The 21,642-nt window shown below is 36.8% G+C and overlaps 3 protein-coding genes across 7 annotated transcripts; all 3 read left to right on the forward strand.

Moving 5' to 3' along the window:
* The first annotated feature begins 1,925 nt into the window (after positions 1–1,925).
* LOC116107999 lies at positions 1,926–3,571 on the forward strand. Of its 5 annotated transcripts, none has more exons than XM_031394283.1 (3): positions 1,926–2,159; positions 2,535–2,751; positions 2,856–3,571. In XM_031394283.1, exon 3 carries the CDS (start codon positions 2,880–2,882, stop codon positions 3,450–3,452), a length of 573 nt encoding a protein of 190 aa, XP_031250143.1. In that variant the 5' UTR covers positions 1,926–2,159; positions 2,535–2,751; positions 2,856–2,879; the 3' UTR covers positions 3,453–3,571. The 5 variants fall into 5 exon arrangements, with proteins under 5 accessions (XP_031250143.1, XP_031250146.1, XP_031250145.1 ...); XM_031394286.1 differs by having other exon boundaries at positions 2,690–2,751; XM_031394285.1 differs by having other exon boundaries at positions 1,926–2,063.
* A 1,495-nt stretch (positions 3,572–5,066) lies between these two features.
* On the forward strand, positions 5,067–8,807 carry LOC116107983. The gene is made up of 3 exons (XM_031394269.1): positions 5,067–5,593; positions 5,706–7,629; positions 7,795–8,807. The coding sequence occupies exons 1-2, from the start codon at positions 5,067–5,069 to the stop codon at positions 7,069–7,071; spliced, it is 1,893 nt and encodes a 630-aa protein (XP_031250129.1). The 3' UTR covers positions 7,072–7,629; positions 7,795–8,807.
* Positions 8,808–12,380: 3,573 nt separating this feature from the next.
* LOC116107945 (SAC3 family protein A) lies at positions 12,381–21,585 on the forward strand. The gene is made up of 13 exons (XM_031394218.1): positions 12,381–12,845; positions 14,043–14,900; positions 15,427–15,864; positions 16,221–16,322; positions 17,084–17,181; positions 17,405–17,582; positions 17,737–18,231; positions 18,343–18,483; positions 18,677–18,736; positions 19,300–19,430; positions 20,317–20,450; positions 20,579–20,814; positions 21,006–21,585. The coding sequence occupies exons 1-13, from the start codon at positions 12,786–12,788 to the stop codon at positions 21,114–21,116; spliced, it is 3,042 nt and encodes a 1,013-aa protein (XP_031250078.1). The 5' UTR covers positions 12,381–12,785; the 3' UTR covers positions 21,117–21,585.
* The last annotated feature ends 57 nt before the right edge of the window (positions 21,586–21,642 follow it).

The following is a 21,642-nucleotide window of genomic DNA, read 5'->3' on the forward strand; positions in this document are numbered from 1 at the left end:
ATTACAATTTGTAATAACTAATTTCAAATTGACTAAGTCATAAATAAGGATTAAAGATTTTACCTCAGGCGCGTTTGGTTTAGAAATGTTAGATTATTGGGAATGTTGGATTACTAAAAAGATAGATTACTTTATAAGATTACTAGAAATCTTTAGAAAAATGTGTTTGGTTAGTTGGTGAGTATATTATATTAATATATTTGGTTATGGAGAATAAATTGGTAGATATGTTATTTAAATTATCAAATTGTCCTCTTTTCAAATATTAATATAATATTATTTTTATTATTAATTTTTGAATAATTTATTTAACCCCCGATATTTCATATTTAGTTAAAACACCCCCACTTATATAAAACTTTAATTTATTACGAAATCACTCCCACCACCTACCGCCACCACATACCACCGTCGGAAGTCTCCGAAAGTCCCCATCAGCAGCTGACCGTGATGAAGAGGCTTCGATATAGCTGTTTCCGGCCATATTGATGGCCAAATGCCAGATCTGGCCTGATATGGCCGGAAACGGCCATATCGAAGCCTCCCGGAGTCTCCCACTGAGTCTCGTTCTTTTTTAAGGACTTCGGTGATTTTTCGGTGGTGGCCCATGGTGGTTGGCCCGCTGTCGGCGGTGGTGGCTGGGTGGCAGTGATTGTTTGTAAATTATTTTAAATATAAGGGCATTATTGTCCAAAATTTTAATTAAAAAGGGTAAAATTGAAATAGGATATTAATGTAAATTTGTTTTAAAGTAGGGGTATTATTGTCCAAAATTTTTATTAATAAGAGATAAGATTGTAACAAAAAAAGATAACCCTGATAATCTCAGAATACCTAAAAAAATTGAGATAATTATATTACCTCTGAATAAAGATTACCAGTATCTTATATTACTTGACAACCAAACATGGTAATCAAGTAATATAAAATAACATTACCCCAGTAATCTTATATAACCCCCAATCAAACGTCCCCTTCTTTGTAATCTTCTACCAATTAAATACGTCATTGAAAATTTATTTAATTAATAGGAGAAAATGATGCGTATTTAACGAAAAATAATCATTTTTTAATAATTCATTTCAGATTAATTAAACAATCGATGAATAAATTAAGATATCACTCTCTTCTCCTATTAAATAATTAAACTCATCCAGAGTTTATTCAGGTTTATGGGCAAAAATAAAAACCAAGCAAATTAATAGAAAATAATTATCTCTTTTAATTAATAAATTTCAGTTGGATCTATAGTTCTATACTCGGGCACTTTTATGTTTTATCAATCAAATGATCTTTTACAGTAAAATAGCGTTGGTTTATTAATAAAAAAAATACAAAAAAGTGCTTATTTATTTCATTGATTGACAAATATGTTCTGATTTATTAATAGAAATAAAGTTTGTATTATTGAACATTTTAGTTTTTTAAATTATTGTTGAGTGATCAATTAAAACTCTTAATTGTATTATTTAAAAGATTTTAATCATTAATTTCAAGATAAAAAAATTAATTGAACGGCACACAAATTATTCGAAGATCCTAATAATAATAAAAAAAAACCTTGGTCACAGGAAAACAAAAAAAAATTGATTTGGAAATTCTTACTATAATTTAAGGAGTGAAGAGTAACTTCACCGAAGAAAGAAAGCAAAGAATCTTTCTCTATTTACTTTTCCATGAAGTAACTCTGCTCCATTATGATATCGCAACTTGTTCAATAATGAACAAAGTGGTGGGGCCACTTCACATGAAAATTCCACAAAGGTGTTATCACATTTACACGTGTCAAGATCAAGTTGAATGCCCGGTCGGCAAAGTATGATAAGGACCGCACCCGTCACATACACCAACAAAAACATGAGCCAAAAGGTCAAGCCGATCCGATACTAATAATGCAACTCAATGACCTATTAGTTTATAAATAACACCTTAGTACAATCCCCAAGAAACCCTAACCCTAAAGCAAATTGCAAGACACGCTACTTAAGATTCTTTTCTCTCTCTTTAAGTCATTCCCTTGGAGTTGCGCAAAAGAGCATCTGAGTTTTGCTTCTATCGGTTAGGTAGTTTCTCGATCAATTTCCATTTTCATACCTTTGTGTTCACCAATTAGTTTTGGATTATTGTTCATCCATTTGTTGCTTTTTGATCGGTCAACGGTACGTGTTGATTTTGATTTCATTTAGTTGTTTCCTGGAAATTGTTATTGTATTGATTTCTTTAAGATTTTTTTTTTTTTTGTTTGATTGATTTAAATTAGTTTGAGTTTGTGGATACAGTTTGTTTGGAAAATTCTTTAAATCTTGATGGCTGTCGATGTTTATGATTCTTTGTAATTGAACTGTTTCAATTTTGTGATATAATAAGATGCATCTAGTTGTGTCAACTGTGTAGTCGATCATTTCTTGATATATTTAGATAATTTCAGATCGTGTCTTGTTCTATTTAACTATGAGAAATCATCAAATGGCTACTTTGAGCTATTGAATATTATGGGGTTTAAAACAGTATGGTTTTCATCCTTTTGTCTGCAGATGCTTTCTTAATGATTGAGTACGATTACTAGGAGACTGTTTAATACTTCCTGCAACTAAGCACCTAAAATTGTTTTCGGTTATTGGTCAAAGTGGATTTGAAAATAGCATCGGATATGTTTGCTAGAAGTTGATTTTGGACTATTTTTTATAAGATAGCAAGAAGGTTATAACAGTAGCAAATTCTGAAGGCTTTCCAGTATCAGGAAGTGAAGAGGTGTTTATTTTAAACTTTTTAGAAATTACTAATGACTAGTTTAGAGAAGTTTATGCAAATTGTTTTGGTATCGGGTTATTGACTACCTAATCTTCTATTGGCAGACTGGATTGAAACCTGTTGTCCGAATGTCTAGTAATTATAGTGCAGGTGTTCCTATCAAGAAAAGGAGGTTCCCGCTAATCCGGCCTCCTTCACCTCCTGCCAAAGAACAATCTGTAATAAATGATTTGCTACAAAAGGAAAATTCTAGCCCATCTCAAGGGTCAGCTCTATCAAATGCTAAGGTTGGGCCAAGTTCATCTGGCTTATCTGATGCAAACAAGGAATCACTTCTTGCGGAAAGAAAGGGAAATCCTGATGCAACAAATGTTAAAATGGTTAACAGCAGTGCTAAAACCTATAGCATCAAGGTTGAACAACCAAGTCTTACAATTCACTCTATTTCCAGGGCTGATGTGGACAGCAAAGAGAAGCCTGTGGGGGCTGAAAAATCGGCCAATATGATAAAATCAGCGAAAGCCGAGTTGAACTTAGCACTGACTGAAGCTCCTGCCCTTACCCTAGGAAAGGATCTATCCAACAAACAAAAAATGGTGGAAAAGAGTACATCAGAATTTGTTAAAACTCCTGGGATTACTGAGTTGTCATTGGCTGTAAATGAACATATTGTTTCAGCTATGGCAGGTCATAATGGTTAAAGGAGTCATCAGAATCATGAGAGTGGAGGACCAGTTTCATTGAGTTTGTCTTTAAACAAAGGAGGAAATAGTAATCAATGCAAAGTTGACAATGTTGACTTGAATACTAATGCCGATATGCATGCTAATAGATCAAACTGGGATTTAAATACTACCATGGATGCGTGGAATGGTTCTGTGGTTGATGAAGCTGCAGGTCAAGGAACTGTTGATGGATGTAACACAATTGGTGGAACACATGATATAAAGCCTTTGATTTGTTCTGTCGGATTATTTGGTGATAGTGCTACTTCAAAAGGACAAATTCTTGAAAAGAACAAGTGCAGATCTGATGGCAATCTATCATCTCATCTGTTGGGCCAGCCTTGCAATTCTGAGGCTAATCTTCATTTAGGGCTCAGTCCATCTTTTTCTTTGTCAAACCTTAGTCAGAAACCTGCCAGTTTATCAGCTATGTTGAATTCAGGCCGGGGTACTGCTAACTCAGGCTTGGGCAAAGCTTTTGAATTAACTGGCAGTTTGAACCCGGTTAATATTAGGAATGTAAAATCAGAACCACTTGATGAGAGCATCAAACATGGTTTCACAGGAGCTACGCCCATTCCTAAGGGGTTACCAGATATTAGAGCAGTGAAACGCGAATTAGTTGAAAGATGTAATCCTGAAGCCTTGAAACCATTTAAGTTTAGCTCCCTGAAATTAGTTGATCCTGGGTCCATAAAACCTGAACCAGTTCGTGAGGATATTCGAGAAACACTCAAGAAAACAGAGGGGACATCAAACCAATCAGATAAGCAGATGGTAGAAGCTATGGATATTCGAGGAAAAACTACTAGTTCAGCAGCCTTGTCTACAAGTGGTGAAGTATCAAACCCTTTTGAACATTCTATGAACAGGAAAGGATCTCATCTTAGTGGGGAGGTGCCTGAGGAAAAATCTGAAAGTTCTGGACAGGTTCTTACAGAAACAATGTCTGCACCTGTGGGTCTTGATGGTAATGCATCAAACCTTAGTAGGGAGGTGCCTCAGGGAAACAATCTTAGCAGGGAGGTGTCTCGGGAAAAATCTGAAAGTGCTAGACAGGTTCTTACAGAAACAGTGTCTGCATCTGTGGGTTATGATGGTAATGTGTCGAACGTTTCTAGCTTGGTAGATGCTGCAATAGCCGAAGATAAAAACATTGATGATACTGAGCAGTGCAGATTGAAATTCGTGGAAGAGGTTCCTCCTAATTCACGAGGAAATGGTGAGGGTTCTGCAAGTGATGATGAGGAGAAGATCAATTTATCAGGTGATATGCTAGAAGAAGATTCTTATGGTTCTGATTATGAGTCTGATGCCAATCATAATCTAGAAACAGCTATGGATGCTGAACACAACAATGGAAGAGAGGAAGACTTTGAGGATGGTGAAGTTCGGGAACCACTGGCACATACTGAACAGGAGGGACCCATATGTGAATAAAGAGAACTACAACACTTCGATAGTGGTGATTCTTCTGATAATAAACGACTGGATTTTGTGGGACCTCCCAGTGATCGGCCTTCCACATCATCTTCTGTTGAAGATAAACCCACTAAAACAGAAGAGCCCAGTGAAACAAACAATGATAATATGAAAGAATTTTCTGAAACAACTCATGATGAGAAGGACAGTAAGGGTGCTGGTAGTAACGACGCCATTTTGCAAAAACCATCGGCAGGTGAGATGCTTGCCAACGAAGGTGACCAGAAGAGATGTGGTAGGGCCTCTCCGATAAGACCTGTTGTCATGTTGAATATGAAAGATGGCCTAAAGGGCCAGGAGACTGAACTGTCATATGATCAAGCCACTAGTTCAAGCCAAGGAAATTCTGCTGCTGTTGCTCAAGGATATGATGAGAATGTTAAAAGAACTGATGTGGTGGAAAAGAGTGTTTCTCCATCGCCCAAGGCAGAAGCATCTTCAATTATTGATGATCCAGCTAAGGATGCTAGCAGTGGAGGAAATAAAAGCCGGATAATAAACTTGCCTCGAGTTTCTAACATGCCCTCACCTGGTCAAACAAGAACAATTTCAGGCAGGCCATTGCCTCCCCGAGTTGGGAGGGAAAGGTTAACCGACGTTGCACTCGAGGGAGAAATATTACATCCTCGAGGGAGGTGATTATTATTACCATTATATTTTCTTTCCCCTCCTTGTTTTGGTAAGTTAGTTAGATGATATAAGCGATGTACTTTCATTTCATATTTTTTTCTTTATTGCTTTTTGCAGGGATGAAATTTATACCGATGCTTCTCACAAATTTTCAAGAGAGAGGCATCAAGACCATCCATCTAGGAACTCTAGATTGAATTTTGTGCGTGGCAGAGGGAGAATCTCCAGTAGAATAGACACACTACAAGGTGATTGGAATTCTGAACGGGACTTTGCTCCAGACTTTTATAATGGTCCGGCAGAGTTCCATGTTCCCAGGCATAAATATGCATCACAGCCTGATCCAGAATTTAATGGCTATAATGCTGGGCTAAATGGTCCTTTTGTTGGTACTGGTAGGGGAGGGAGGAAAATTTTAAATGATGAGCCACCGGTTTTTCGTCATCTACCAAGGAGGAGGTCTCCCGGGGGGAGAATGGGGCCTCATGGACGTGGCCTTGATATGGTTCGCCGAGTTCCAAGAAATATTAGCCCAAGTGGATGCATTGGTCAAGATGGTACTGAATTGGTTGGACTGAGGCGCGGTGAGAAGTTCATGAGGGGTCTACCTAATGACAACACAGACCCAATGTTTACACATCCCCAAGCTCCTTACGAGGGATTAGATGGTCATTTTGTCCGAAGCAACAGGAATTTCTTGCCCATGCAAAGAAGGGGTATTCCTCGTATTCGTTCGAAATCTCCAATTGGTTCTAGGACTCGCTCACCTGGTACTTGGTCACCTCCCAGGAGAAGATCCCCGGATGGATTTGGTGGACATCCTGAATTGCCTAATCGGAGATCTCCTCCAATTTATAGGATGGAGAGGATGAGATCTCCTGATCATTCTTGTTTCCCTGGAGAAATGGTAGTTAGAAGGCATGGTTCTCCATATATGTCTAGACCACCTAATGAGGTAAGGGATATGGATTCTAGTCGTGATCTGGCTCATCCAAGATCTGCCATGCCTAATAGGAGTCCATCTGGCAGGGTTTTACTCAGAAACACTAGGAGATTTGACATTGTTGATCCTCGTGAAAGGACAGACAGTGATGATTATTTTGGGAGGCCCATGCATCCTGGCCGGTTTCAGGAACTTGGTGCTGATGGAACTGGTGAAGAGAGAAGAAGGTTTGGTGAGAGACGGGGACCTGTTCGGCCTTTTAGACCTCCTTATAATGGTGTTGAGGGTGAGAATTTTCATTTAAATGCGGGAGATGGCCTTAGGACTTTTAGGTTTTGTCCTGAAGACGGTCCAGAGTTTCATGAAAGAGGCAATTTGAGGGAAAGGGAATTCGATAGAAGGATTAAGAACCGACCTGGAAATGGTCCAAGGAGAACTAGAAACATTGAAGAGCAGGAAGGAAATTATAGGCATGGTGGGCAGGTGTGGCATGACAATGGGTTTGATGATATGTCACGAATGAAGAGGAAAAAGTTTTGATTTTATATGAGCCTGGATGCTGGATGTGTACTAGGAAGCTGATCTGTAATTTACAGCTTTATCGGGTACATGGTCTTGGTCCAAATGTGAGAGCAATGGTAGATGACAATGTGGTCTGAGACTACATGTCTGCAACAAGTGCTTCATTGTTCCGTCATGTATATAGCCTTGGTTCTAGTACCATGATGGTTAATTCTTCTTGAATCTTATTACTGGTTTCTTATTCTCTAACTTTGGATGCCAGCTGCAGTTCTTGAGTTCCATTTTAGCAAGTTTTGTACTGTCATAAATTATGGTGGCACATTATATATGTTGAAGATCATTTTAATGAATTCAGTATCTGTAGATTCTTCAGTGGTCATCCTTCTTTCGTATGGTATGATAAGCTTTATGTGCTAAATATAGTGCTTGGTGGGGCAGAGCAGGAATGCAGCAACAAACAATTGGAACTTTGATCTAATTTGTCTGCCATCAATAAAGTGAAATGCTTAGTATTTGATATGCTTCTTCACATTCCTCTTGTTGGGTTACACATGAATCCTTCAATTCGGCATTGAGGTAATGCTTGTACACACTTCCAATGAGAAGTCCGTTTATACACATCAGTTATGGTGCTGAAGCTTTCATAAAGTACTTTCAATGTGATCTACCTTCATTACCAAATAAAGATTTACAAGTTTATGTGCAGATTGTATATAATTCTAAGCGATTTGTCTCTGTTAGGTTAACATGATTTCTGGTTGGCTGAGGTATCCTGAGTGCAGGTTTTCTCACACTTCCACGTTTGCTTTCACCTGAAGTGCAATGTAGATGCTTAGGTATTTTCCCTAAACTTTAGTTGTGTATTGAGGCTGTTTGGTTGAATAGTTTGTGTGGTGATTTTTTTAATTGAAGGGATATGAGCTCCGAAGGATGCAACATAAGTTGTTCTTAGAGTAGACTTATGATGATGTCTTTCCTGGATCCTTGAAACATAGCTGCCATTGTCTTACTCACATTGAAGATCCCATTGAGTATAATGGAAGTTTTATGCTTTATGGAACTGTGCATTCACATCAACCAATTGTTAAGCCTTGTCCTGATTTCGTCTCCAAACTTTTGAGAGGTCAGTTGCCATTTTTGGGTCAATACTCAGTGGACAAAACTGATTTTGAGCTCTGGACAAAACTGACTATGTTATCAGCTGTATTTATTGACTGTTTCCGCTTCATCGTTGGCTGGTATATCCATATTAATTGTCAACATCAACTTATTGCCTGCTTTAGTGGTAAGTGGCTGGTTATATTTCTGGTTGCACTTTGTGATTTGTTTGATGATATAAGTTCATTTAGCAATGAGCTGCACACTCGGGGAAAAACTGCAGAGATGTCGACCTAAATTAAATAAGATAACCCAACACTGCTTTCTTTTGATTCTCTGCATTTGTTGTACTGTTCCTACCATGTACTTCAATTGAAAGAAAGAAGTAAGCAGTACCTGAAGCATGTGCTGATGTGGGGACTGATCAACGATTAGCAAGCAGGCTGAAGTGTAGTTTTCCATTTTAGGAGTGGTGAAGAACCTAAGATAGGATTGATCCTATGCTTTGTCATTGATAGACTTGCTTCAGGTTACCGCTGCTTCCCTCCTGTGGATCCCCACTCTGTGAATTGGTTTTTATCTTGTTTTCATCATTCCTCTTAATTAGCATCTTCTTCATTGACATTCATTAAACCATAGTAGTAATAGCATGACCAGTAAAAAAAAAAAAAAAATTCTGGAAGTTGTAGTTGGAAGAAGGTAGAATAAAAAGATTAGCTTGTGTTGAGAGTTGGAGAGCTTTTGGTTTATGACAATGCAGTATGTGAACACTCTGATTGTGGATTTTCTTGAATTGAACATTATATTGGCTTGCGAACCATGACTTTCAGACGCAATTTGGCTTCTGTTTTCTCCCCTATGTTTTCAACTCTTGTTTTGATCCAATTGCCCTGAGTGTATAATTCAATTGAATGCTACCAGCAGGTTGAATCCACACTTTCAGAATTTGACTGTGTTATGAGGACACTGTTAATTACTCATGAAATTTTCTGCTTACTTGGAGATGACAGTTCAATTTGCTGACCACATGGATAGGAAATTGGGATGAATAGATTTTTACTGTTCAATAGAATTTGATAGTGTTGTTATGCCTGAAGCAGTAAAGTCAAAATATGGTTATTCTGGAAGGGTATAGGGTTTGGTTTTGACTGCAATTTTGCTGACTACAAATATCCTTGCCTCTTCTGATCATGACTTGATGACTTTGAGAGCCAATGAGTTTTTTTCAAAATTAAACAAATCCGATTTGAATACATTATTTTCTCTATCTGGCACATTGTTTGAAAGTGTTTAACCGGCTGACAGAAAGAGTGTTGAATGTTGATTGCCGCAATGGAGAAAGTTTGCTGTGGATATTTATCCTCTTGACTTGTTGGGTACATGTATTCAGAAAATCGGAATTACACTGTTTCCAGATTTTTCCAGACATGTGATGTGACCCANAAAATTAAACAAATCCGAATTGAATACATTATTTTCTCTATCTGGCACATTGTTTGAAAGTGTTTAACCGGCTGACAGAGAGTGTTGAATGTTGATTGCGGCAATGGAGAAAGTTTGCTGCGGATATTTATCCTCTTGACTTGTTGGGTACATGTATTCAGAAAATCGGAATTACACTGTTTCCAGATTTTTCCAGACATGTGATGTGACCCAGGCATTTGTTTGGACTGAAGTCTGTAGATCAGATGGAAAACCATTTTTTTTTTTTTTTTTTCATTTGTAGTTAAATGCGTTTGATCCATTATGAGTAAACGACATATTCCCACCCAAGTTTGACGAAATCATATCTCATGTTACATTTAATCTAAATTCTCACTTTTAAAATAAGTGTTAACAATTTTTAGGGTTTAAAAGGTGTAATTATCGTAATGTCCTTAACTCTAAATTAATAAATTCTGTTTTAACATTTAAATTAGTATAATTAAACTTACCATTTTATTTTCAAATTACGTCAAAAACACCCTCGGTCACTACACACTCTCGTTGGAAACAGTCTGATCTGGGTTGTTTTCGACGACATCGAATCCCATGGTGACCAATATCACCTTTCTCGTAATCTATCGTCCAAAACCTTTCTGGTTTCCAACTCATTGGCCCCTCCAATCGTCGGCGTTGTTAGGCTTAGGGTTTCGATGTCCTTCACTGGATTCCGGTTGATTCCGATGGCAAACATCCAATTGGACACCACCACTACAACCACCGTCTCCAAATCTATAAAACCCCTATGTCCCCAACAATCGTTTCGTCGTCGTTCGTTGGCCGAGAGTTCGTGTTCATCGGCCGTTTTTTGGTGAAGTGGTGGACGGCAAACGGTGAGCTGCCATGGTTAGAAAGGTTAGGTGTTTTGTGGGAGAGGATGCGAGGAGTCAAATGGTGGTGGTGGTTGGGGCTTTCACCATTCAAAACGGTCGAAAACCAGTAAAAACCAGTCGCAGGTCGCGGTTGCCGTGGTCGATCAGTGAGTGATGAGAGGTTGTGAAGGGTATGGTTTTGTAGAGGGGAGGATGGAGGTTCAAATGGTGATGACAATGGTGATTTTGGGTGAAAGAACTGTTGGAAAAATGGCGAAAAATGTAGGGGACGCCGTTTGCTAACATGCGTCGAAGGACCGTTATAGGCAACAACCTACTAATGTGCGCTGCCCACGTAAAATGACCAATTTACCCCTTTACCTTTATATCAAACATTTTTCCGTTTAAGGATGAGAATCTGGAATAAATGTAACATGGGGTACCAACTTGAGATTTCGTCAAACCTTGGGTGGGAATAGTTATTTACTCATCCATTATTTATAGGCTCGTTAATGGAAACGGTGAACCTGCTTGTTGCGGGTCTTTGGCAGGCTTATCAATGTTATTCATTGCCCAACGGAACCAGTGAAACAGAATGCCGAAAGTGACCGTACAAGAGCACATTAAACTTGTCCACAGTCCACCAAACACAACTGTAACTAATATATGAAAACCTTAATTAGTTTCAAGGTGCAATATCTTGTTACTGCTATCCCCATACCTCTTAGCATGAATTTAGTAAATGTTGGACCTATTTTGAAAGTATGAGCACATATTTCGGACGTGCCTTTGATACGAGATTTTAACTTCTAACCACAATGGATGTGCTAACCATGATAAGTGCATTAACTACTGACATGATGTGGCTAATTTCATATTATCCGTCACTTTGGATTAACAAGAGTAATGTCTTCTTACTTGTTTCAGATCTATCAGTAGCTATCTCTCCAAGGATGGTGAAAGATGTTCATAAAACAGAACCATTTTAGTTACTGGTTGAATCATAGAGTTGGAATGTCATATAGATAATAGATTTTCTTTTTGTTATTGGTTCTTTGTTAAGAGAGAGACACCCAACAAAAACTTCCTCATTCCAATATAATAACATACAACAATTATAACCACCATCGGATGATTTGATAGTAAAAGAGCAAAAGGAGGTTCTATGAGTTTCTGAATTCGAGTTTCTCCAGGTACTAATTGGGGTGCCACTGAAATTCTTATCCAATCAGCAGTTTCAGAGCCTCAGATGAATAGTTAAAGTGCATGCAAGTTGGTTTGGACATCTCAATGATAAAATAATAAAAAAAAACATACAACAATTATAACAATGGCACCCAAGTTAAGAAAATGGCCTTGGGCCTGCTTTATATAGAGCATCCAATGGGCTCATTTGATTAACATAGAAGATTTGGGTTTGATTTTGTTAATAGTAAGTCCCAAAACCATAGGGCTTCAGACTTCAAAGGCAATTGTGAAAGATCAGAAGAGATTTTTATTCTAATATATGATCAAGAAATCATAAATATGTATGTATAAGGCTTTCATGTTCTTATTTTCTCCCCCAAATCTTCCTTTTACCATTACCCCGTTGGACGATTTTATGTAATATCCCATCAAAATAAAGCCAATTTGTTATCAAATTTTAATACAAGACTTGACCCATTAAAGTAAACTTCAAATATCATTTATCAATTATTGGATTAATTAGAGACATTCAGACATATATCATATATGAATGGTCCTAAATATTATTTTTCTCTTTTTTAATAAAGAATTAAAAATAAAAAAGAAATATGCACTTATGAGCCTAGGAGAGTAGGGTAAATAAATAATTAATTAATTAGGCTAAACATAATTATTACTAATTAATAATTGTTTTATCTAAATCAAAGCCCGTTAACACACAATAATTATCTTTCTCTACCGCCAACGTTATGTAAAGACGCCCCCAACAGAGAAACAAACCCACTTCAATCTCTCTCTTGTCCGATTCGTAAAAAAATTATTTACGATTCTCTTTATATCGGGTCTCCGTCTCGTTTGACTCTGTTCTACTTGCCTCTTCATTCACTAATTTTTGAAAAAAAAAAAAAAAATTCTAAATAAGTTACACTTTTACACATAAATTCATGAATCTTTTCTCTGTTCTTTTCGTTGATTTTATTATCTTTGATCCCAAGATCATTCAAATTGAAGTTACTCGATTTTGAAGGGTTTTCTTATTTTGTTTTATTTTAGTTTTATTTTGGAAGGTTAAGAGTTGTTCAGTTTCGTATTTAGGGTTTTGGCTTTGTCATGTAACTTTTTACACTGAATTAAAATTAGGATGTTAATGAGATGATGAATCAAGGAGGCAATACTCAAACCGTGGCTTCACTTGACCCTAATTTGGTTGAGGTAATTATTTTTCTTTTTATATTTATTTGAATGTTTATTTTGAATGGATGGATTGTGTTGTATAAACCAGTAGAAATTTTGTTTATGTTATTGTTAAATTGATAGCTGGAATATGTTTAGTAGAATTTGTAGCTTTTATTACGGTTTATATGTTCAAAAATAAAATTTGTTGATCTAGTGGATAAATCAATTAGAATTAGATTGTACTGCATTGTTTCTGCGATTATATGCTTTTCTTATAATGTAGAATGTAGGGTTTGAATGGGGCACAGGTTTTGAATTGAAGTTTGTTGAGCATTTCAGGGTTATAACAAAGAAGAAGAAAAGCAGTGTGTGGTTATCTTAGCTAGAAGTAAATAGTAATGGATGTCGATGTGTTAATTTGGGTTTCAGGTTGGATGTTCTTTAGAAAATTTGTAGCAGTGTGTAGTAGGAAGGAAAATTTGTTGATTTAGTTGCTCTGATTGATTGATAATTGAATTGCAACTTACTCTATTAATGTACTGAAGTTCACAGCATTGCTTTTAAATGTTCATCCCTTGTATTTTCCGTTTTTGATTCTAGTGGAGGTGAACAATAATTATTTGGTTCAGAACTTTAGCTGAATTTAGTTTCTTCTTGGATCCAAGTTGGATATATGAAAAAGGTCACCTATTTTACATATCTTCAGGTTTCATTTTTCTTAGTCTACTTATGTCAATTCATAGAGCTCTTGCTTTTCAACGTCTCATGTATAAGTGAACTCTGCTTATGGATGTAATGCAGTATGAAAATGAGTATAGCTGTTTGTTTTCATCATAAAGGGAATGGAGCATAATGGAATAAGATGAGTTGTTTACTAAATTAATCCTTGAAAACTACCTGAAACCGCTATAAATAATTACATCCACTCTTCCAACCTAGTAGATTACTTGTATAGATGTTACTGCCCGTCTACATGATTAGGCTATTATAACACACAACATTCTTGGTGTATTAATCTTTAAGTAGGAGCCTTTTCATTGAGTGCTGTAGATGGCTTGTTAATAATTTGTACTTATTTCATCTTGTTATTAATTTAGTGTCCTTATCTTTATATTCACAGTACATACAAAGCCCTTATATATCTCCAGCTGAGTGACTTTCTTCAGCTTTTGCTATATTTTGTTTGACTATTATGTTTTCATGTGCATAACATTTTCTTTTATTTTTTTTCAGAACCGATATGTTGTTGATGCTAGCCAATCACAGACATCATATCTTCCCTCAACAACTGGATCTGGAGCTGTGTCATGGAATACACATTGTGTGGATAATCGCTCCATAGAGAATGGGATTCTTCCAAATTCCACTTATCACCATGAACAGCACACAGAACCACTTGTAAGGAATGTTCAAGATGGAGTAAATGTGACATCTGTAGCAAGTTCATCGAGTTTAGGAACAACTGCTGTATCACAAGATTACAGTGGCTATACACCGTACCCGAATTCTAGTGATCCATATAGTTATGGAAACACAGGATACCAAGGTTACTATAGCAGCTATCAGCAGCAACCTAACCATTCATACTCCCAGCCTGTAGGAGCATATCAAAATACAGGTGCTCCTTATCAGCCTATCTCTTCGTTTCCGAATTCAGGGTCTTATCCTGGGCCTGCAAGTTATTCAGGCACTTACTACCATCCTGGTGATTATCAGAAAGCTGGAAGTTATCCAAGTAGCGGTTACAATAATCAGACAAACTCATGGAATGAAGGCAGTTATGCAAATTATAATTCTCATCAATACTCAAACTACCCGGCTGACGCAACTGGCTCTTACAATTCTGGTACTGCAGCTGCGCCTTCACTGCAATATCCACAACAGTACAAGCAATGGACAGATTACTATGGTTCGACGGAAGTTAGTTGTGCTCCAGGGACAGAGAATATGCCTGTTGCTACTACATCTAACCAGGTGCCTACTGCTCCTGGTGTTACTGCTGGTTACCCAACCACAAACAGCCAGCCTCCCACCACTTACACTTTGCCCTGGCAGCAGGACTCCAGTTCATCACAAATGCCTCCATTGCAGGTTTGGATTTTCTTGCATATGAGGTGTGGGTGAAATTATATGGCCTCATACACCTGCATAAGTAAGGTGTTTGCAGTGACATTTCATGCATATCTTAATTTTATTAACAGCTCCTAATCAATTTATAAAATTATGACTGAATGTGGGCTTGAAGATTGTAATTTTGCAATTTTATTGTGATTTATCGAGATTTGAGGAGTTCAGAAAAGTTTTGGTATAATGTGTTGTAATAGCATGTCATACAATTAATTACCTATTGAAATTTACTTGGTGATTCAATTAGTTCTTTGCTTAGGGAGTTTAAACATTGAACATAATTTTTTAATATGATGGACCTGCTAGCTTTCTCCTGCTCTGTTACTTAAACAAACTTGTGATAATTTTCAAATATATCTTTTAGATCTTTAGGCAGCATTATCCAGTCTAGCAGAATGTCATTTGAATTGTTTTCTTGTTTAGTTATGTCATCTGATGATGATATTTAGTTAGATAATAAATTGTCATCTTATTCTGTCTCCCTTTTCAGCCTACTGCACCAATCAATGGTTCTCATGATAGTTACTGGAAACATGGTGCTCCAAGTTTCCAAAATCACCATGTTAGTCATGTACAGCCACAGTTCCAAAAGCCTATGGATTCCAAAACTGCTTATGATAATTTTCAGGAGCAACAGAAAGTTGCATGTCCTCAAGGACCTAATTTGCAGTATCCCACTGCTCAACAGACACCTCAAAGTTTCCAATCACCACCTGTACAAACTCCATTGTTAGGTAATCGAAGGACAAGCAAATTGCAGATTCCTACAAATCCCAGAATTGCTTCAAATTTGGCCATAGGTTTACAGAAAACTGACAAGGATGGCTCCACAGCCACCTCTGCAGCTAAACCTGCTTATGTCCGCATTTCGTTGCCAAAGCCAAATGAGAAAGTTTCGTCTCATGATGCTGCTGATTCAATACTCAAGGTGAGACTCCTCTTAACTGTTAGACCCTGTTGTGGTTGTTTACTTGCCTCCTTGTAGTGACATTGACAGGATATCTTGTGAATCAATGGGATGTATGACTATAGTCTTATAAGATTTTTTTTCTCTTCATTAGTTCTTCATTAATGAGTAATTTTTCATTTGAACCAAACGACTGTTATATCGTTTTCTTCCGAAAATTCTAAATGTTATTTTGCTATCAGAATTTTTCAGAGATTTTCATCCCGTAATTATCATATTATTGTATATAAGTTATGCTGGGATGGTTTCATTTACTATTTTTATGATGAAAGTGGTGATCTCCCTGCCGCAACCACTGACTTTTTTGTTGCTTGCAGCCTGGTATGTTCCCTAAGTCACTACGTGGTTATGTTGAAAGAGCCTTGGGTCGATGTAAAGATGATACAGAGATGGCAGCTTGTCAAGCTGTCATGAAGGAGGTGAGTCTACTTCTGTATTTTAGTTGGATATTTGAAGCTTGTTAAGAAAGAAATGTGCTAGTATGCAACTTTAAAAGTTATTTTAGGTAGCAGTTGTTCACTCCTAAGTTTGACATTGTACAGTCCATTGCCTTAATAATTCTCTTGGCATGGTTTTGAGTTTGTTATTAATTATGGTGGCTTGTATCAGAATGTTAAAACCTTGCTTATATTTTCTTTTAATCAGAATGATTGTGAAGATTGAAACAAATTAAGAAAATGTAGACTTCAGATTTTAGAGCAACATGTTTGGTTAAAAAAGTTTCGCGGTAAAAAGTTGTCAAATTTTATTATCTGCAATGAAAAAGATGTAATGCAATTAGAAAGTGCAGTGTGCACAGTGATGATTTATGTAATTGCTATATAAGATTGATGTCTTTGATGACTAAGCTAAAGAGAATTTGATGCACATCAGAAAGTTTAACATATCGCTCAACACTTTTGCCATCTATTCTTTATTTATGTTTTGTATCTGTAGAGATAGGAATCTGGCTGTAAAATCCATCTCTTACATGACTCTGCTTTTTTGGTCATTAGATTTCCGGACTTCCTAAATTTATTTGTTGCAACAGCTTAACTAGTAGGCTTTTTACTTGTTCTGTGCTTCATTGTTTAGATAATTTGATGTGGTTTATATACTGATTGATGCTTGTTTCTGCAGTACCCTGTTCTGATTTAGTAAAAATATGTGACAACTTTTTTCTCCATTTTTTTTTAACCAGATAATTACTAAGGCAACGGCTGATGGGACACTATACACACGAGATTGGGATACCGAGCCTCTTTTCCCTTTACCTAATGCAGAATTGGTCAATAAAGAGTATGTACTTTCTCTCTCTCTCTCTCTCTCTCTCTCTCTCTCTCTCTCTCTCTCTCCCCCCAATAAAAAAAATAAAATAATAGAAAATTAGTTTGATTTACCTTTTTTCTCCTTGACTTCTGTATAGATGTTTTAGGAATGAAAGTATGCTCTTACTTTTGATTTTAGTAGTGCTCTGTTTCTTTTACTATCTCTTTTTAAAAAGTTATATGCCCTTTAACAGTTTGCAGAATTCAACTGCTGTTTCTGCATTACCAAAGTATAAGAGGAGTCCAAGTAGACGAACCAAAAGTAGATGGGAGCCTTTGCCAGAGGAAAAATTAATTAGCAAGTTAGCTACTGCCAGTAATGATACTGTAAAATTTAGTGGTTGGACTCGTTCCAATGAGAAGGATAAAAAGGTATTCCATCATTCACCTTTTATCCCTTTTTTTTCCGCATTGTTGTGGGATCTCCGTTGTTGTTGTTCTGCACCCAATTCTTGACTTATCAATTCTAGAGCTGCATATATTTGGTTTAATATTAAATTTGTCAAGTTGATTGAATTTATTGCAGCCTTTTAGTGGGAATATGAGCAAGGAGAATGGCTTGAATAATATTAAATTTCTTCTGTCAGAGCAGAAATCTGCAAATAAAAGTGCCCAGAGGCCAGTTAAGAGGCAGCGTCTTGCTGCTGATGGTTTTAATGCTCGAGACAATGGTGATGCATCAAGTGATAGTGATAAGGAACAAAGTTTAGCAACATATTATTCTGGTGCTATAGCACTGGCTAATTCACCAGAGGAAAGAATGAGACGTGAAAATCGTTCTAAACGTTTTGAAAAAGGCCAAGGAAATCGAGCAGAAACTAATCACTTCAAACCTAGAAATGCTGGTGCTGGAAACTTGTATGCCCGGAGGGCTAGTGCCTTAGTGATTAGCAAAAACTATGAAGATGGTGGCAGCAGGGCTGTGGAAGACATTGATTGGGATGCATTGACTGTTAAAGGGACCTGCCAGGAAATTGAGAAACGTTATCTGCGTCTCACTTCTGCACCTGATCCTTCAACTGTACTATCACTATCTTGTTTGATAATAAATTTTCTAGGCCTTCTGAATTGAAAGAAAAATTATAAATGGTGAATTATTTATATTGTTGGCATAATGTGTTCTCTTTTTCAGGTGAGACCAGAAGAAGTGTTGGAAAAAGCTCTGCTTATGGTTCAGAATTCGCAAAAGAACTACCTTTACAAATGTGATCAGTTGAAGTCTATTCGTCAAGATCTAACTGTACAACGGATACGCAATCATCTAACAGTTAGGGTATGTATGACAGCAGCATGCATCCCCCCCAACAATAAAATAAATAAATAAATAATTGTACCTTCTTTCCATTCTGTCCTTCCCCCTCCCTTACCCCTTCTTTCCATTAAAGGGATAATCTTGTCTGTACTTTTGATGATTTTATAATTTTTATACTAGTTGTATTCTGTACTGATCTTTGACTTGCTTTCAGGTTTATGAAACTCATGCTCGATTGGCAATAGAATATGGAGATTTGCCTGAGTATAATCAGGTTCTGGCCTTACTATTGACAAAAGGCATTTTGAATTTTTTTTCTTTGGATGAATTTTTTCTTTTTTCAACCTTCATTAAAATTGTTATTCTGATTTCTTGCTTTCCTTGATGTTTCTCTGAGGCTAGAGTTGATTTTTAAATGACCATCTTTTTGTTATCAGTAAGCTGTGCAGTAACTTTGAAGGTGATATTATTGTGGTAGTGTAATTAATTGCAGTTTGCTCATCATCCTAAAGAATAGGCTCTTGGAAAATATGGTGGATAAGATATCTCAGAGTTTAAGTAATATTGTTTGGTCCCTCTGTATCAATTTAAACTTGTAAGGTTGTATGGTTCCCGAACGTGATGTTAAAGCTTGATTAACAGAAGTGGTCTTGTATTTGAATCCTTTACTATTACTTTACAGCAGAGAGTCAGTTGGGCTTGTGTTTGGTGTCTTTCTGAACATGATGCTTTAAATATGACCTTTTTTTTTTTAATAAAATGCTGAATGTTTAATGTAAAGTCTCATATTTCTATTGAATCAGAGTTATTCTCTGACTTCGGTTTATTTGGATTCAGTGCCAATCTCAGTTGAAAATCCTTTATGCGGAAGGAATTGAGGGATGCCAGTCGGAATTTTCTGCTTACAACTTACTTTGTGTTATCTTGCACTCTAACAATAAGAAGGAGCTTTTATCTGGGATGTCAAGGTTAGTGACTACTTCAGAAAGAAGACTGCTTCTGTTGATGTTATATGTTTGCCTTCTTGCCTTCTTTTGTGTATTTTGATATGTTACCATCATGAATTTGAAATGTGGTTTTGATGCATGTTTATGGATATTAAGAATGCTATTTGTTTATTTTTTTTTATACTTATCTGAGCCTCAGATCTGTCAATGTAGGAAAGTCCCTTTTGAAGTTTAAATGTCATTCACCGTCTACTGTTGAGTGATTGGATCTTAACCCAAAGTTGCATTCTATAATGCCCTATCAATCATTTAAATTTAGGTAGAATAATTTCAGCCTTGTTTATTGAACAAAGTGTAACTTTTAGCTTTTATCTTGTTAAAAATAACTTTTTCTGTACCTGTTCACGTCGAGAGTACTCGTCTGGAAACGTGGTACATTGTCTTTAGTTTCTAGAATTTAGGAACTTGGCTCATTTAGAGAAGCCAGAAAGTTATAAGATACTGAGATATGTTCGAGTATGCTCTGACTCGTGCATGTACATATGTGGTAGTGGGGGAGTTGCAGTGCTTGGCAACAATAGAAGCTCTGATTGAAATTTAAATGTGAACCTTACCTGATGCTTGATTTGGTTTCTCTATGTTTTGGGTTAGATCCAACCATGTTCAAGAATAGTGTGAACCCAGTTTTCTGTGCCATATGTGGTTACATCGGGAGCTTTAACATGGTGCTTGGGCCTAGTTGTAGAGCTCTTAACAGAATTGTGGTTTTCATGTACCTTTTGTGTTCTATTCTAGAGATGCATTTATTGAGTGGTCATCAAATGTGGAGTTCAAGTTGATGAAAGATCATTAGTGAACTCTTGAGATCAAATGCTAATGCTAAATCTCTTTTGTGTTGAGTTGCCAGATTATCAAATGTGGCAAAGGAGGACGAAACTGTTAAACATGCCCTTGCAGTTCGTGCAGCTGTTACTTCAGGAAATTATGTTACGTTCTTCAGACTATACAAGACAGCACCTAATTTGAACACTTGCTTTATGGGTGTGTATAAATCATTAGAGCTATCTCCAGTTTGAGAATATCATGTTGTCAGTATAATATATAGGAGGTTGAAGTCCTTTTTTTTCCTAATCTTTTTTCTTTTTTCCCGCCTTTTGGCCATTTGGCAGATCTTCATGTAGAAAAGATGCGTTTTAAGGCTGTAAGCTGCATGTCTCGGTCATATCGTCCAACAGTACCTGTTTCATACATTGCTCAGGTCCTAGGCTTCCCTAGTGTCAGCTTGACAAATGAAGGATGTGATGACAAGGACTCAGACGGAATAGAGGAGTGTGTGGAGTGGCTGAAGGCGCATGGTGCATCTGTTGTTGCAGATAATAATGGAGATTTGCAACTTGATGCAAAGGTATGTTCAACCTAAGCATAGCCAAAATACATTAACCAGTAAAAAATGTTCAAGCCCTCCACAATAGGTTGGAATTGACTGACTATTACTAATGGTGATTACTCAAGTAATTGGGATTTTTGTATTTAACCAACCCCAAGCCATTTTTGTTGTTCTTGCAATGACCAAAAGAGGTGTTTTTTGATGTGCAGGCTTCCTCATCTTCTCTGTTCATGCCAGAACCAGAAGATGCTGTGTCGCATGGAGATAGTAATCTTGCAGTTAACGATTTTCTAACACGGGCGTCATCATCAACTAGTTGATTGTTACTTAATCTCGTTTGACAGCTTCTATAAGAACCAAGTACACGAAGCGCCAACAACAATTTGATTTAGCAGCAAGGAGAGTGAGATGATTTCCCAGTTTGCCGGGAGTAACAAGAAAGCTTGAGCCTGCGAGGGATGGATTGTGTGTAAACTTTTAGAGAGGGTATAGATCAGAGGCGTATCAAGTGCTGTTCATACAAAATTAGAATTCAAATTCCCCATTTACAAGATTTGGCAGAGGGGCCTGAGCCAGCATTGTAGCTTTTTATTAGATTTAATTTTTTCATGTGAAATTCGTCATTCTTTCTGGTGAAGATTTTACATAATCTACTTATTTTGTTCTATTTGGACTGACTGGACTGGACATAACAAATCCAATGTACCACGAGAAAAGGAAAAAAAAAATAACAATAAGCCAAGTTAATTGTATGTACAACACTTGATAGCTTAAAAGTTTTGTGCTTAAGTCACATCTTCTTCTTCATTTTTGTTTCTGGTGAAGATTTGACATAACATATTTATT

Source organism: Pistacia vera, unplaced genomic scaffold (assembly GCF_008641045.1).
Source record: "Pistacia vera cultivar Batoury unplaced genomic scaffold, PisVer_v2 Contig550, whole genome shotgun sequence".
In the NCBI taxonomy this organism is placed as follows: domain Eukaryota; kingdom Viridiplantae; phylum Streptophyta; class Magnoliopsida; order Sapindales; family Anacardiaceae; genus Pistacia; species Pistacia vera.

Bases quoted from the DNA above. Each gene is read 5' to 3' on its own strand.
- LOC116107999 (XM_031394283.1), top strand. From the start codon at position 2,880: ATGTCTAGTAATTATAGTGCAGGTGTTCCTATCAAGAAAAGGAGGTTC.
- LOC116107983 (XM_031394269.1), top strand. From the start codon at position 5,067: ATGAAAGAATTTTCTGAAACAACTCATGATGAGAAGGACAGTAAGGGT. The intron at 5,594-5,705 runs GTGATTATTATT...TGCTTTTTGCAG, and splicing joins ATATTACATCCTCGAGGGAG to GGATGAAATTTATACCGATG.
- LOC116107945 (XM_031394218.1), top strand. From the start codon at position 12,786: ATGATGAATCAAGGAGGCAATACTCAAACCGTGGCTTCACTTGACCCT. The intron at 14,901-15,426 runs GTTTGGATTTTC...CTCCCTTTTCAG, and splicing joins CACAAATGCCTCCATTGCAG to CCTACTGCACCAATCAATGG. The intron at 20,451-20,578 runs GTGTGTATAAAT...GCCATTTGGCAG, and splicing joins TTTGAACACTTGCTTTATGG to ATCTTCATGTAGAAAAGATG.